The sequence below is a fragment of the Malaya genurostris genome, chromosome 3, assembly GCF_030247185.1.
Source record: "Malaya genurostris strain Urasoe2022 chromosome 3, Malgen_1.1, whole genome shotgun sequence".
Classification (NCBI taxonomy): Eukaryota; Metazoa; Arthropoda; class Insecta; order Diptera; family Culicidae; genus Malaya; species Malaya genurostris.
The window spans coordinates 129,691,089-129,706,629 of NC_080572.1; the positions used below are offsets into that span (position 1 = coordinate 129,691,089).

A 15,541-nucleotide genomic window follows, 5' to 3' on the forward strand; every position below is an offset into this window, starting at 1 on the left:
GTCGAAGTTGTAAACTGGATCAATACCTCTGTCGTATTTTTCGCATGGTTTGAAAGGTGTAAAGCCATGATCTGTATGATGCGTGGAGTTGTACGAAAAAGAGTAATAAGCTAACTATTCATTCCAATCAGATTGATGTTCATTTAAGAAAGTTTTAAGGTATTCCTTTAAACACCTATGATTTCTCTCTAGAGAACTAATTGGTTGTGGGTGGAAAGCGGTTTAGAATGATTGTTTGGTTTGCATAAGTTTACATATCTGTTTAAGTATTTCATTATTGTATTCCGTACCTAGATCTGATCTAAGTTCTATGCATTTACCATAAATTAGAATAAAATTTCCTACTGTTGCTTTCACAATAACGTTTGCTTCATTAGTTGCAACTGGTGTTAGAATGATATATTTTGTTAAGTCACACTGAATGGTTACTGCATACCTATTGCCTTTGTCGCTTCTAGGTAATGATCCAACTGTGTCTACTGAAATAATTTCAAAAGGTTTAGAAGGTGCAGTTGTTATAATTAATTTTTCGCTAGTATGTCTGTCAGTTTTGTTTCTTTCGCACGATTCACAGGCCTTGATGAATTGTGCAATAGATCATTTCATGTCCTTCCAGACGTAGAGTTCTCTTAATATTAGGTACAAGCGATGTTGTCCTATGTGACCTCCTGTCGGACTGTCGTAAAATTCCTTCGAAATATTTTGTATTGTTGCCTGATTAGTAATTAATTGTGGAGGTTTGTTCAATGCATAGGGCACTGGTCTTACAAACCAGTTGTCGTATGTTCGAGCCCCGACGCAATGGTTCTGTACACACTGAATCGGCTGCGAAGTCTGTTGAAACAGAAGGTCAAATTCCACTACAGGAATGTAATACCTAGTCTTTGCTTTGCTAGGTGGTCACTTTATGTGATAGAGCATCAGCGCCTACGTTCTCCTTACCTGTAATATATGCGACAAAGAAGTCGTATTCGGCTAGATCGAGACTCATTCTCATCAAATTAGACGTAGGAATTTTAATACTGAATAAGCAAACGAGTGGTTTGTGATCCGTCCTTGCAATATATTTTCTTCCGTATAGATATGATTCAAAGTGCTTGACTCCCCAGTGTATCGCAATTAATTCTTTTAGTATCGTGGGTTTATTCTTTCCACCCTGTGTAAATGTTTTAACCGCGAAAGCGACGGGTAAGTCGCCTTCTTCGAATTGTTGTGACAAGACCGCTCCGCATCCTGTGCCTGAAGCATCTGTCGTTAGTATGAATTTAGGTTTAGAAAGGTCGGGGTATTGTAAAAGTCTAGGTGACGTTAAATGTTGTCTTAGGAAGTCGAATGCTTTTTGGCATTCGTTGGTCCACTTAAATTTGATAATTTTTCTTAACTGTTGGTTTCATGGGTGTGCTAAAGCTGAAAAGTTTGGAACGAATTTTCGGTAATAGTTGCAAAATGCAACGAATCTTCTGACGTTATCAGCTTTGTTGGGTATAGGATGGTTTTTAATAGAATCAGACTTCGAGCTGTCTGTTAAAATTCCTTGATCGGTTATTAAGTGTCTTAAACATGTTACTTCCTTTCGGAAAAATGTACATTTGCTAATGCTGAGTTTTAGGTTGTAGTATCTTGACCTTTTGAAAACTTTTGTGAGGTTTGATAAATAGTGTTTTGCTGAACAGCCTATTACTACTATATCGTCTGTATAAACGAATGCGTGTTCTGGAGTCAGTCCAGCCATTGCGATGGACATTATCTTTGAAAAAGAGTTTGGACAAATTGAAATCCCAAAAGGCATTCTACTGAACTGATAATGACCAGTGTTGGTCAAGAAAGCTGTATATTTTCTTGATTCTTTATTTAGTGGAACTTGATGAAATCCGACCATCAAGTCTAAAGTACTGAAGTATTTTGCTCTGCCTAATTGGTCTAATATCGTGTCAATTCGCGGTAAATGGAATTTGGCTGATGTGAACTTTTCGTTCAGCTGTCTAAAGTCTACTAGTAAACGTCATTTGGTTTCTTTATTGTCTGTTTTTTTCGGTACTAGGAGTATTGGTGAGTTGAATGGAGAAATTGATGGTTCTATTATTTTTTCGTCGAATATTTTTGTTACTTGTCGTTGAATTTCGTCTGCTTGGGTGTGTGTGTCGTTTTATAATTCGGGATATATAGTGGACTTGGCTCTGTTAGCGTTAAGTTTTGTTCGTAAGTATTATTGGTTGTGAGTGGTTCTGAGTAAAAGACGTCTTAGCAAGGCAAAGTCTTGGCATTGCATTCCTTTTGTGTAATTTGGCCTTTCTGTTTCAACAGACTTCGCAGCCGATTTTTAATGTATAGAATCATTGCATGGCTAGTACTATGGATCCTTCTGACACTAAGAATCCTTACAGGTGGAGGCTCGAATATACGACAACTGGCTTGTAAGAACCGCCAAGCTGGGACGTCTTGGTAGTCGGAAATTAAAGTTTTAAATTCGCGCTTTATGAAGACTGGTACATCGTTGAGGTTTGAATGTTTCAATATTTTGTCTTTTCTTGTGTTATTGATGGATGTCTTGAGATTTTTCGGATGTACTTTACTGTAGTTGCGTAATGGTTCTGTTTTGACTTTAATAATTGCTTGGGTTATGAAAATTAATTTGTTCATGGTGTTGTGAAATTCGATGCCTTCAGGTTTATATCCAACACTGCTTGGTTTGGTTTTGTTGCAACGGTAAAAATGCTGGTTGGGGAAGGTCATGTGGAATTGCATTGAAAGGTCTTCCGTAGTCAATATTTGGTATGGGTTACACAATACTAAACATGCTTTCTGAACTGTTTGGTTCTTCATTAATGTAATACACGCGACGGTTTTTGGGATATTTGTTTCGAAGATTATAATTTCTGTCTTGTGTCTGCTATTATTTTACTGATAATATTAATTAGGTGTTGGTTAACGATGGTTGTTTGGTAAACGACTGGACAATGCGTAATGCAGGCCCCAGTGTGGCTCTTAGCCTCTTGTCCAGTAACTCCTATCCCTACCTCCCCGCGGTGCCGGCTGGGGTACGAGCAACCATAGGAAAGATCGGGTAACCAACCCCGGGGGACCTTGGTCGTATGCTGACAGGGAAGGGGGTCCTCTTTAGAGGATGTCGGAGCGTCTGTACTCCATGTTAGGAGCGGCTTCAAACAGCGTCTGTTCTGGTATCCAGCGGCTGAGTATGAAATGCTGCATCCCGTCCAGCTAAATCCAAGGTGGCAACCCCAACAACGGGATCGTCCTAGTGCTAGTTGGGACGTTAAACAGAGCAAGTACGATGATCCTCCGGCGAGACAGGGGGTTGGCGTAGGCCTAATAAGCCACCCGTAAAACATCTATTATGAATAATACAGGAGAGAATACGACCCGGAACAATTGGCATAGACCCACGCGACGAAATAAGGACTACGATTGGAAACTTGGATCATGGAACTGCAAGTCGCAAGGTTTCGCAGGCTGTGACAGGGTAATATACGACGAACTAAATCCTCGCCACTTCAAGGTCGTAGCGCTGGAGGAGCTTTGTTGGACGGCACAGAAGGTGTGGAAAAGCGGACATCGAGTGACTACTTCTACCAAAGCTGTGGCACAACGAACGAGCTGGGAACTGGCTTTATGGTGCTGGTCAAGATGCGTCCGCGAGTGATTGTGTGGCAGCCGATCAACGCTAGGATGTGTAATTTGAGAATTAAAAGCCGATTTTTCAATTACAGCATCATCAACGTGCACTGTCCACATGAAGGGAGACCCGATGACGAGAAAGAAGCGTTCTACGTGCAGCTGAAACAAGCTGTCCACGCAGAGACGTACAAATTGTCATCGGTGACATGAATGCCCAGGTAGGAAGGGAGCAATGTACCGACTGGTAACCGGGCTGAACAGCCTGCATGCCGCATCGAATAACAACGGCCAACGGTGTGTCAACTTTGCGGCCTCCCGAGGAATGGTAGTCAGAAGCACCTTCTTTCCCCGCAAGAATATCCACAAAGCTGCCTGGAGATCACCTGACCAACAGACCGAAAACCAAATTGACCACGTTTTGATCGACGGAAAATTTTTCTTGGACATCAACAATGTTCGCACCTACCGCAGTGCGAATATAGATTCGGACTACTACTTGGTTTCTGTATGCATGCGCTCAAAACTTTCGACGGTGGCTACCCAACGTCGAAACCGAACGTCGCGGTTTAACATCGCGCGGCTGCGGGATGCTGGAGTAACCCAAGATTACGCGCAGCAGTTGGCAGTGGCACTACCAACGGAAGAGCAGCTACTCTTGAAGATGGCTGGAGAGACATCCGTTCTGCCATAGGTAGCACTGCATCAGCAACGCTAGGTACGGTGGCTCCGAATGTAAGGAACGACTGGTTCAACGACGAATGTGAACAGTTAGTGGACGAGAAGAATGCAGCTTGATCGAGAAAACTGCAACACCGGACGAGAGCAAACGAGGAGCGATACAGACTGGCGCGGAACAGGCTAAGCTTGGTATCCCGTAGAAAAAAGCGCCAACAGGAAGACCGAGATCGCGAAGCAATGGAATAGCTGTTCCGTGCTAATGACACAAGGAAGTTCTACGAGAAGGTGAACCGTTCGCGCAGAGGCCATGTGCCACAGGCCGATATGTGCAAGGACACCAACGGGGATCTTCTCACGAAAGACTGTGAGGTGATCGAGAGATGGCGGCAGTATTTCGACGAGCACCTCAATGGCGATGTGGCGGAATACGAAAGTGGCGGCGCATTAACGAACTTGGGAACGCGTGCGGAGGACGATAAGTTGGAAGCCGGTTGAAAAATAATGAGGCCGCTGCCGTTGACCAACTACCAAGCGAGCTACTAAAACACGGTGGTAATGCACTAGTGAAAGCACTGCACTTGGTCGTTACCAAGGACGAGATTTTACCGGAAAAATGGATGGAAGGAATCGTGTGTCCCTTCTACAAAAAGGGCGATAAGCTGGATTACTGCAATTACCGCGCGATAACTCTGCTGAACGCCGCCTACAATGTACTCTCCCAAATCTTATGCCGTCGACTTTCACTGATTGCAAACGAATTCGTGGGACAATATCAGGCAGGATTTATGGGCGAATGTGCTACCACGGACCAAGTGTTCGCCATCCGCCAGGTGTTGCAAAAGTGCCGCGAATACAATGTGCCCACACATCACTTATTCATCGATTTCTAATCAGCCTACGACACAATCGATCGAGAACAGCTATGGAAAATCATGCACGACAACAGATTTCCGGACAAACTGATACGATTGGTCAAGGCTACGATGGATCGAGTGATGTGCGTTGTTCGAGTATCGGAGATAAACTCGAGTCCCTTCGAAACTCGCAGAGGGCTACGGCAAGGTGATGGCCTTTCGTGTCTGCTATTCAACATTGCTTTGGAAGGTGTGATAAAAAGAGCGAGGATAGACACGAGTGGCACGAATTTCCGAAAGTCCGTCCAGCTACTTGGTTTCGGTGATGATATTGATATCATAGCACGCAACTTTGAGGAGAAACGTACATCGGACTAAAAGCTGAGGCCAAGCGGATCGGACTAGACATCAATGTGTCAAAGACAAAGTACATGAAAGGCAGGGGCTCGAGAGAAGATAACGTCAGCCACCCATTACGAGTTCTGATTGGTGGTGATGAAATCGAAATGGTCGACGAGTTCGTGTATTTGGACTCACTGGTGACTGCCGATAATGACACCAGCAGAGAAATTCAGAGACGCATATTGTCAGGAAATCGTGCTTACTTTGGACTGCGCAGGACGCTTCGATCGAGCAAAATTCGCCGTCGTACGAAGTTAACTATCTACAAAACGCTGATTAGACCGGTTATCCTCTACGGGTACAAGTCCTGGACAATGCTTGAGGAGGATCAACGCACACTAGGTGTTTTTGAACGGAAGGTGTTGCGAACCATCTTCGGCGGAGTGCGGATGGAAGACGGTACGTGGAGAAGGCGAATGAGCCATGAACTGCACCAGTTGCTGGGAGGACCAACCCTCGTCTAAACGGCCAAGGTCGGGCGGTTACGGTGGGTCGGCATGTTGTTAGAATGTCGTAGAACAACCGGTTTAAAATGATTCTCGATAATGATCCGACCGGTATAAGAAGAAGAGGCGCGAAGCGGCAAGATGGATCGATCAAATTGAGGAGGACCTGCGTACCCTTCGCAGCTACAGGGGCTGGCGGCGAACAGTCATAAACCGAGTTGAATGGAGACGCCTCCTGTATACAGCAAAGACCCGCGTGGTCTACGACTGAAAGAGTAAGAGTAAGTGGTTAACGATGGTTAAATCTTTTTCGTGGTTCGAAATTATTTGGGTTCCACCGACTTGTGAATTTTGAAAGTTTCTCCGTCTCATTTGATTTGAATGATAATGTGGTCGAGTATGATCTTGGGTATCTTGAGTAAAACCTGCTATTGATAATGAGCACACTGAGTGATATTTTGTTCGTTTTTGATTTCGACCACTGTGAAAACAAACCGATTTTTTAACCGAGGGCCGAATGTCATATATCATTCAACTCAGCTCGACGAGCTGTGCAAATGTCTCTGTATGTGTCCGTCAGTGTGTATGTATAGTCTGTTACATAAGAGCGTGGTCATGATTACTCGCGATCGGTAAAGTGGAATGGTGTGATATTTCTTTGCCTTTCTCATATAGAAAGGTTATGCAATCACTGTGAAAATCGGCTTTTGAACCGAGGCCAGGAGGGCCCAGTGTCATATACAATTCGACTCAGTTCATCGAGATCACAAAATGTCTGTGTGTATGTATGTATGTACGTATGTGACAAATAATGTCACTCAATTTTCTCAGAGATGGCAGAACCGATGTTCACAAACTTAGATTCAAATCAAAGGTCTTAAGGTCCCATACAAAGTACCTGAGTTTCATTTGGATCCGACTACCGGTTCCGGAATTACAGGGTGATATGCACCAAAAATAAGGAAAAAAATAGTCACACATGTTTCTCAGAGACGACTTAACCGATTTTCACAGATTTTGATTTTAATGAAAGGTCTTATGGCCTCATATAATTTTCTTGAATTTCATTAGAATCCGACTTTCGGTTCCGAAATTACAAGGAAACATCAATTTTCTTGGAAATTTCTCAACCGATTTTCACAAACTAAGAAGCAAATAAAAGGTTTTAAAATTCTTTAAAAAGTCCCCGAAAAGTTGATCCATATCGGTATTACAGTGCGAGTAGTGAAAATTTTCAATTTCATGAGTATTTTTTCACAAGCGATGACGAAACGAGGTGCACATTTAAAAAAAACAAGTACGGGTGTGTAATGTCAGAGACATAGCTGGATGTCGTGAATATGAATCAAACTGACACGATTTATTTACACTTTCGAATTCGAATTGATAGTTGATCGATTGTGTGAATTGCGAAACTTCCTCCCTTTTAAATACTAAAATTTTCAACGATTTTTGACGTCGATTATCTCATTTCGGATTAGCATATTTCATTGAAAGAAACTATCAAGATGCGGTACAGGATTAATTTCTGCCTTTTAGAAGGACCAAATTGAGGAATATTCTACGATATTTAGCACATTTCGGAACATTTATCTCGAACGATTTTCGCACAGCGAAAAGTGCACGAAGCAAATCAAATTATTTTGGATTTTCACTAAACTGATGATTTCGACCTTCGATTTGCAAAGAAGTAATCTTAATTTAGATAACATTTAGAGCCCTAAAAACGACTGATTTTATATAATGTTGTCCACTTTTCGTTTTTTGTTTTCTTTCTCTCCAATGCAAACCACCAGCAGCTGATGCAATCGTTCTTGCTTGAATTGAAACTAGCTTTGCGTATAAACCGACACATCCGCTCGCAGTGTCAAATGACGCGAAGCTGATTTAATGCGTCTTCTCGCCTTGACGACCGGAAGGCAAATGAGAACTACGACCTGAGCGTTTGAGGTTTTTAACCACGCAGAAGGTGCGCTCTCCGATGCCGCTGTTTGAATACGTCTTCTCGCCCCGACGTCTGCTTTCATCCAACGCACAAGAAGAAATGATCGATTTTCGACCACGATTCCCCTTTTATAACGTTCAGTTGAAGATATGTGCCTGACTACCTCAAAATTGTCGTCCTTGCGCGAAAAACCCAAGCAAAAGTAAAGAGTTTTCCGCGTTGTTTTAAAATTTTCAGAAAACTTAATTTTTGAGTTGTTTGTGGTTATCTCACACTGTTCAAAATATTATCCTAAATTCCTGATCATATTTTTGATGAAATAGTGAAAGAATTATCTTGCTGCAATTAATACAAGTCGAGATATTTACGATTAAGTTCTGCCCATTTTTCCATATGGCTAATTTTGAAAAGGCGCCTCATAGTAAAATAAGTCGTATTCACGACAAAAATTTTCAAATGACGATGTAAATCTAGTATGCAACGGCACGTGCGGCTTTGCTCCGTTCGCAGCGTACTTTGTTCAATTTTGTATAGCGTGAAGTGTTGCTACATTTAAATTTATATATTTCAAGTGAAAAAGTACGGGTGTGTAATGTCAGAGACATAACTGGATGTCGCGAATACGAATAAAACTGACACGATTTCTTTACACTTTCGCTACTGATGATTTCTACCTTCGATTTGCGAAGAAATTATCTTAATAGTTCTTTAGATAACATTTAGAGCCATTAGAAAAGCTGATTTTATATAATGTTGTCCACTTTTCGTTTCTTGTTTTCTTTCTCTCCAATGCAAAGCACCAGAAGCTGATGCAATCGTTCTTGCTTAAACTGAAACAAACCGGCACATTCGCTCGCAGTGCCAAATGATGCGAAACTGGTTTAAGGTAGCGCTTCGCCGTGGTCAGGTCGAAGCGAGACAACTCACTGCCTCCTCTTGCTTTGTCGCCGAAATTTCACCCTAAATTGCAAATTTCTCCAATACTAAGCCGATTCACGAAAAATCAAAAACATACGATTGTAGGTAAATGATTTTACTATGCATTTGGCGAAAAATATTAGTTAGAAAGCTTTTCTTTCGCGAGATTTCGTGCGAGTTTTGTTAAACATTTTGTTTTCTTTTTTCCTTTTCTCGCTATAAACAACTCGCATATGTAGGGATGTGCTACGTTTTCAACAAAGCGTCAAAGCTAGTAGCGATGAAAATCATTACTGATTTCTGGTTCTACTGAAACATGAATAGACATTATTTTACAAAGTAGTAACACTTACTTACATTTTCTACTCATCTATATTCAACGTTTACGCAGAGAGAACAAACAACGAAAACAAAAGAAATGTTGTTGGCGTCTACCGCATGTGACATTTTGCACACTCCAATGCATGCGTGGACATTGTGTGCGTGCGAAAAAATAAGGAAAAACTCATTTATTTTTATAACTCGCACGAAATCTTTCGATAAAAACGTTTATCAGGCACAATTTATATACGAATCGATAGAAAAATTATTTATCTAGAATCGTATGTTGTTGGAATTTCAGTTTTCTTCCCCGTTTTCTCACAATTTTGGGTAAAGTGCGTGAAACCCCGGGATAGGCAGCGAACTCCCGTGACCACGGCGAAGCGCTACCTTAATGCGTCTTCTCGCCTTGACGACCGGAAGGCAAATGAGACCTGAACGTTTGAGGTTTTTAACCACGCAGAAGGTGTGCTCTCCGATGCCGCTGTTTGAATGCGTCTTCTCGCCCCGACGTCTGCTTCCATCCAACGCACAAGAAGATATGACCGATTTTCGCATTTTTTTTTGCATAAATATCTGTTTATTAATCTTATTTTTGTGTATCAACATCAACATTTTACAGTACAATTGTTTTGACCCTTTGGCCTTTCATCTTTGTTATTCATACGATTCGTTATTAATATTAGGTGTGTTAGTTACTCTTGTTTTACATACTAATGTTTAATCATAATATTTATTTTAATTATTTATAAAATGTCTACCTACTTATAACTATCCCTAACCTAATACGTACAAATTTTGAATTATTTGTATTTCAGAGATTGAGCACCTCTCTTCAAATTTCGTGCAGTATTGTTCGAATTTTTGTTCTAGTATATCCAGTGAGGCCATCTCATGTACTTCACTAGTCCTTATCCAAGGGGGTAGATTTCGAATCATCTTTAAGATCTTACTTTGAATGCGCTGAAGCCTAAGTTTGTGTGTTCGTGCACAGCCCCGCCAAACAGGGACTGCGTATTCAATTGCGGGGTAGAAGATTTGTTTATAGACAGCCATCTGGTTCTTCAGGCACAGTTTAGATGTTCTACAAATCAGCGGATACAGAGACCTAATGAGTATGCTGCATTTTTGAATGATTTTGTCAACATGTGACCTGAATATCAAATGTCTGTCAAAGGTGAGTCCTAGATAGATAACTTCATCGGACCATTGAATGACCTCATCACCGAATCGTATTCTGCATTCGTCTGATGGAACAAGTTTTGGAGATCTTGAATGTGGAAACAAGATGACCTGAGTTTTTGCTGCATTGATCACAATTTTCCAGCTTGTAAAATATTCCGTTAAAGCGTCCAGACCTGTCTGTAGTTTATTCTTCAGAGCATTAATGACACGACCTTTGTAAAGAATGGCAGTATCATCAGCAAATTGTGACAGAACATCACCACCTGGAAGAGATGGGATGTCTGATGTGAAAATGTGGTATAGAATGGGACCTAGGATACTTCCCTGGGGTACACCAGCAGGAATAGTAAATCTTTCTGAAAGTGCATTATTCAGAGAAACCTGGGATGCTCTATCTGCAAGATAATTTTTGATAATTTTAATAAGATACATGGGAAAATTATACCGATGCAGTTTGAACACCAGTCCATCGTGCCACACATTATCGAATGCCTTTTCAATATCCAATATTGCCATGGCAGTCGTTTTGGACAATGATTTGTTTTGCTGGATGACGTTGTTAACCCTTGTGAGTTGGTGGATGGTGGTTCTTCCTTTCCGGAACCCAAACTGTTCTTCCAGAAATATATCCTGTTCATCTGCGAAAGCAAGAATTCGCTTTTTGTTGGGGCAAATGGAATAATCCTCTGGCAACATGGTCGTACTCAACGAATGGCAACACTGGGCTCGTCACTGACATTTCACGCGATGATAGTAACTGGTGCCACTTGTGTTTCCGGCGTTATACAGACTGGACAGTCAGTCTTTTTATTCCTGTTATTATGCGTCTAATATAGTATAGTTTTTATTCGTTTACGGCGTGTTTTACTAATGACCGCATGGTCACGGCTACCTCCGAAAACCCGTCGTAACAGTGGCGACGAGATTCGTGAGCGCGAGTTATTTTTTTTTCTCGTCCAAGTTAGCGGTAAAATCCGCCCGGGAAAAAAATCGCGTCATCCACGTGTAATCGGAAAAGTTTTGTGATGTCAATGCCGAACCAAGCTCCAGTCAATATGTCCGGCGTGGATTCTGATCATCCACAGCACTTACCAACGGACATGATCATCGTTCAGATTCTTCAACAGCTTCAGCAACAGTCGCTCGTGACTAATCAGCTCCTGCAAAACCAGCAGCAAACCCACGAACAGCAACGTGTGTTCCTCCAGCAGCAGGATAATATGCTACGTAACATACAGGTGAATGTACCCGCGAACCCTGAAGCAGTCCTCGACTCGCTAGCAGGAAATATTAAAGAGTTCCGATATGACGTCGAAAACAACATAACCTTCAGAGCATGGTTTTCACGTTATGAAGATTTATTCTCGAAAGACGCAGAGAGGTTAGATGAACCTGCAAGAGTGAGGTTATTAATGCGAAAGCTTGGAATTTCGGAACATGAGCGCTATCACAACTTTATTTTGCCGAAAACTAGGGATGGGTATCGATACTGCGATACTTCAAGGTATCGATACTTAAGCCTAAAGTATCGATTTTTTAGGATCGATACCGTGCAAAGTGGTATCGCGTGGTATCGATATTTTCATGGTCGATACCTGTCGATACTAGCTTAAAGTAAACATTATCTAGATCCCACTCTAATAGTCAATCAAAGAGCAACCAGCGACACCAAAAGCGCCCATTCTGTCTGGCAACCAAAGAAATGTCCAAAGAAAAGTATACAACTCTTAGTAAGATCATTCCCATTGTTCGAATGATTTCTGATGTAAGTATGTATCGAAGTTCTGTAAGAGCATATAATTTAAAATAATCGACCTAACTATTAAAACATATAATTTGAATGAATGCAACCCTCTGCATACATGGGAATCGATTTGCCATCAGTTTCCTCATTAATATCAATTAGCAAAAAAATACTTCAGTATTGGGGACCTCAGTACCATCCGTACGCCTATTTTCATTAGCCAGTAGGATAATGTGCGACAAAAGTTGTCGTTTGACGTCTTTCACTTTCACTTCCAATGAGTGTTCTTATCCAGTTTGGATAACGAATTTTGGTTTTCATAGAAGAAACAGACTCAATCAACTAAGAAGTGAGATGATACCGTTTTTAATAACTCCGCAAGCGCGAACTTGTTTGATAAAACTCATCTATATCTCGTTGGAAAGGTGTTCTCGCGAGGTATTGAAATATAAAAAAGAGTTCTTGATCAATTGCTAAAGATATTCTCAAATAACTGAAATTGTTTGTAACTCAAAAGGTGAACAAAGGATCTCAAAACCAATCATCAGCGTTTTGGATCTTTGGGGAGGTCATTATTTGAAGACTAGTTTAATCAAAATCGGCCTAGCTTGCATTTTCGATCGATACCGATACCGATAATAAGTATCGATACTTCTTCCTATAGTATCGATACCGATACCTGAAATTACAAAACGGTATCGCGATATCAAGTATCGATACTTTACCTCTCGATACCCATCCCTACCGAAAACTGCTAGTGATTTTACTTTCGATGAAACAATCAGCAAGCTCGGAAATTTATTTGGTACAACGGAATCTACCGTCAGTAAGCGCTATCGTTGTCTACAGCTTGTAAAAGGTCCCACCGAGGATTACGTATCGTATGGTTGCCGAATCAATAAAAGCTGCGTAGAATTCGAGTTAGGCAAAATGACGGAAGAGCAGTTTAAATGTTGAGTCTTTGTTTGCGGTTTGAAAGACGAGGCCGACAGCGAAATCCGTACAAGGTTGCTCACTCGAATCGAAGAAAGGACCGACGTCACGCTAGAACAGTTATCAGCTGAATGTCAACGACTTCTAACTCTTCGGCATGATACTGCCATGATCGAAAATACTGGAAGCTCGATCAATGCCATACGGAAAAAGCACCAGTTTCAGCAACAATCTCAGGAAATTCCACGGAAAAATCAGGAACAATTATTTCGTTATTCTCATCAGCAGCGATTTCCGAAGCAACGCGATGAAAAGCGAGCATCATTCTACGCAGGTAACAAAGTACCACCAAGCCCTTGTTGGAAGTGCGGTGCTATGCATTATACTCGCTATTGTCAATACCAAACTCATCAATGTTCGGATTGCAATCGCTACGGGCATAAAGAAGGCTATTGTCGCACAGCGAAGCCGTCTTCGAAGAAAGAAAGGAGGAAAACAAACAGTGTGAAAGTGGATATCAAAATAGTAAAAGTGAACTCAATAAACGAACGCAGAAAATTTGTGACAGTTGAACTTAATGGTGTATCAGTGAAATTACAGTTCGACACCGCATCAGACATTAGTGTTGTGTCACTTGAGACCTGGAACAGGCTCGGAAAACCATTAACAAGACTCCCAACGGTGTGTGCTAAAGCAGCATCAGGTGATCCTCTTAAACTACTGTCAGAGTTTGATTGCATGATCACAGTGAACGGTTTGACCAAAAAGAGTGTTTTATTTGTTGTGAATCAAAACCTACATATTTTGGGACTGGACCTGATCGAATTGTTCCAGTTTGACACGGTTCCGATGAATACGTTTTGCCGTCAGATTAGTGAAAAATCAACAGTCTCAATTGTTAATCGTCTCAAGGCGAAATATCCTTCCGTGTTCAGCTCAACACTTGGCCGCTGTCTTAAGACCAAGGTGAAACTAGATCTCAAGCCGAACCAGATACCAGTGTTTCGTCCAAAGCGACCAGTTGCATATTCAATGTACCGCTCTGTCGACGAAGAGCTCGACTGTCTGGAAAGATTAAATATCATCTCACCTATCGACTACTCGGAGTGGGCTGCTCCGATCGTGGTCGTACGTAAGGCAAATGGTGCAATTAGGATTTGTGGAGACTACTCGACCGGATTGAACAAAGCTTTGCAACCTCATCAGTACCCCGTTCCGCTTCCGCAAGATATATTCGTGAAACTTGCTAATTGTAAATTCTTCAGCATAATTGATATGTCTGAGTCATACCTACAGTTGGAGGTAGACGAGGCGTCGAGTTTACTTTTATCGATCAATACTCATCGAGGCATTTATAAAGTGAATCGTCTAGCACCCGGAGTGAAAACAGCACCTGGAGCATTCCAGCAACTAGTGGATACTATGTTGGCTGGTCGCAAGCAAACTTGCGGTTACATTGATGATATCATAGTTGGCGGAACTACTCAGGAAGAGCATTGGAACAACCTCAACGCACTTTTTCAACGATTACAAGAATTTGGATTCACAGTGCGATTAGAAAAATGCTCGTTTGGCTGTAAACAAATTAAATACTTGGGGCACTTACTGGATCAACATGGAATACGTCCCGATCCTGCTAAAATCGAAGCGATTAAGCAGATGCCAGCTCCTACTGATGTGTCCGGAGTACGTTCGTTTCTCGGAGCTATAAACTATTATGGAAAATTTGTTCCGAATATGCGTTCTCTTCGTTACCCCCTCGACGAACTTCTGAAGACATCTACCTGCTTCAAATGGACATCCGAATGCGATCGTGCATTTAATACATTCAAGCAAATTCTTTCGTCTGACCTGCTTTTAACACATTACAACCCTTCTCTGGAGATCATAGTCTCTGCGGATGCGTCATCGATTGGCCTTGGAGCGACCATCAGTCATCGTTTTCCGGATGGTTCGGTCAAGGTTGTTCAGCATGCTTCTAGAGCTCTAGCAACCGCCGAGCGCAACTACAGCCAGATCGATCGAGAAGGACTTGCCATCATATTTGCGATTACAAAATTCCATCGCATGCTGTTTGGTCGCAAATTTCGGCTGCAAACAGATCACTCACCGCTCCTACGCATCTTTGGCTCAACCAAGGGTATTCCAGTATACACTGCAAACCGTCTACAGCGCTGGGCCCTCACACTACTTATGTACGAGTTTGAAATAGAGTATGTGGCTACAGACAAGTTCGGGCATGCTGATATACTGTCAAGGCTAATCAACCGCCATGTAAAGCCCGATGAAGATTATGTCATAGCAGCAATGACACTTGAAAATGACGTCAGGTCAGTAGTTTCCGAATCCTTCGACGTTTTACCTCTCAGTTTCAGAACAGTACGAGACAGAACTCACAGAGATCCGGTCCTCAGCAAGGTTTACCGATTCATTTAGGAGGGCTGCCCGAAAGCACTACCAGCCAACGTAGATCGCGAGC

The 15,541-nt window shown here is 41.9% G+C and overlaps 2 protein-coding genes across 9 annotated transcripts in view; both read left to right on the plus strand.

Moving 5' to 3' along the window:
* The window catches only part of LOC131437262 (zinc finger protein OZF-like), a 320,204-nt gene that overhangs the window by 21,125 nt on the left and 283,538 nt on the right, over window positions 1-15,541 (plus strand). The gene's annotated exons all lie outside the window — the stretch shown is intronic.
* LOC131437261 (uncharacterized protein K02A2.6-like) lies at window positions 11,858-15,498 on the plus strand. Its single transcript, XM_058606488.1, has one exon. It carries the CDS (start codon window positions 13,231-13,233, stop codon window positions 15,496-15,498), a length of 2,268 nt encoding a protein of 755 aa, XP_058462471.1. The 5' UTR covers window positions 11,858-13,230.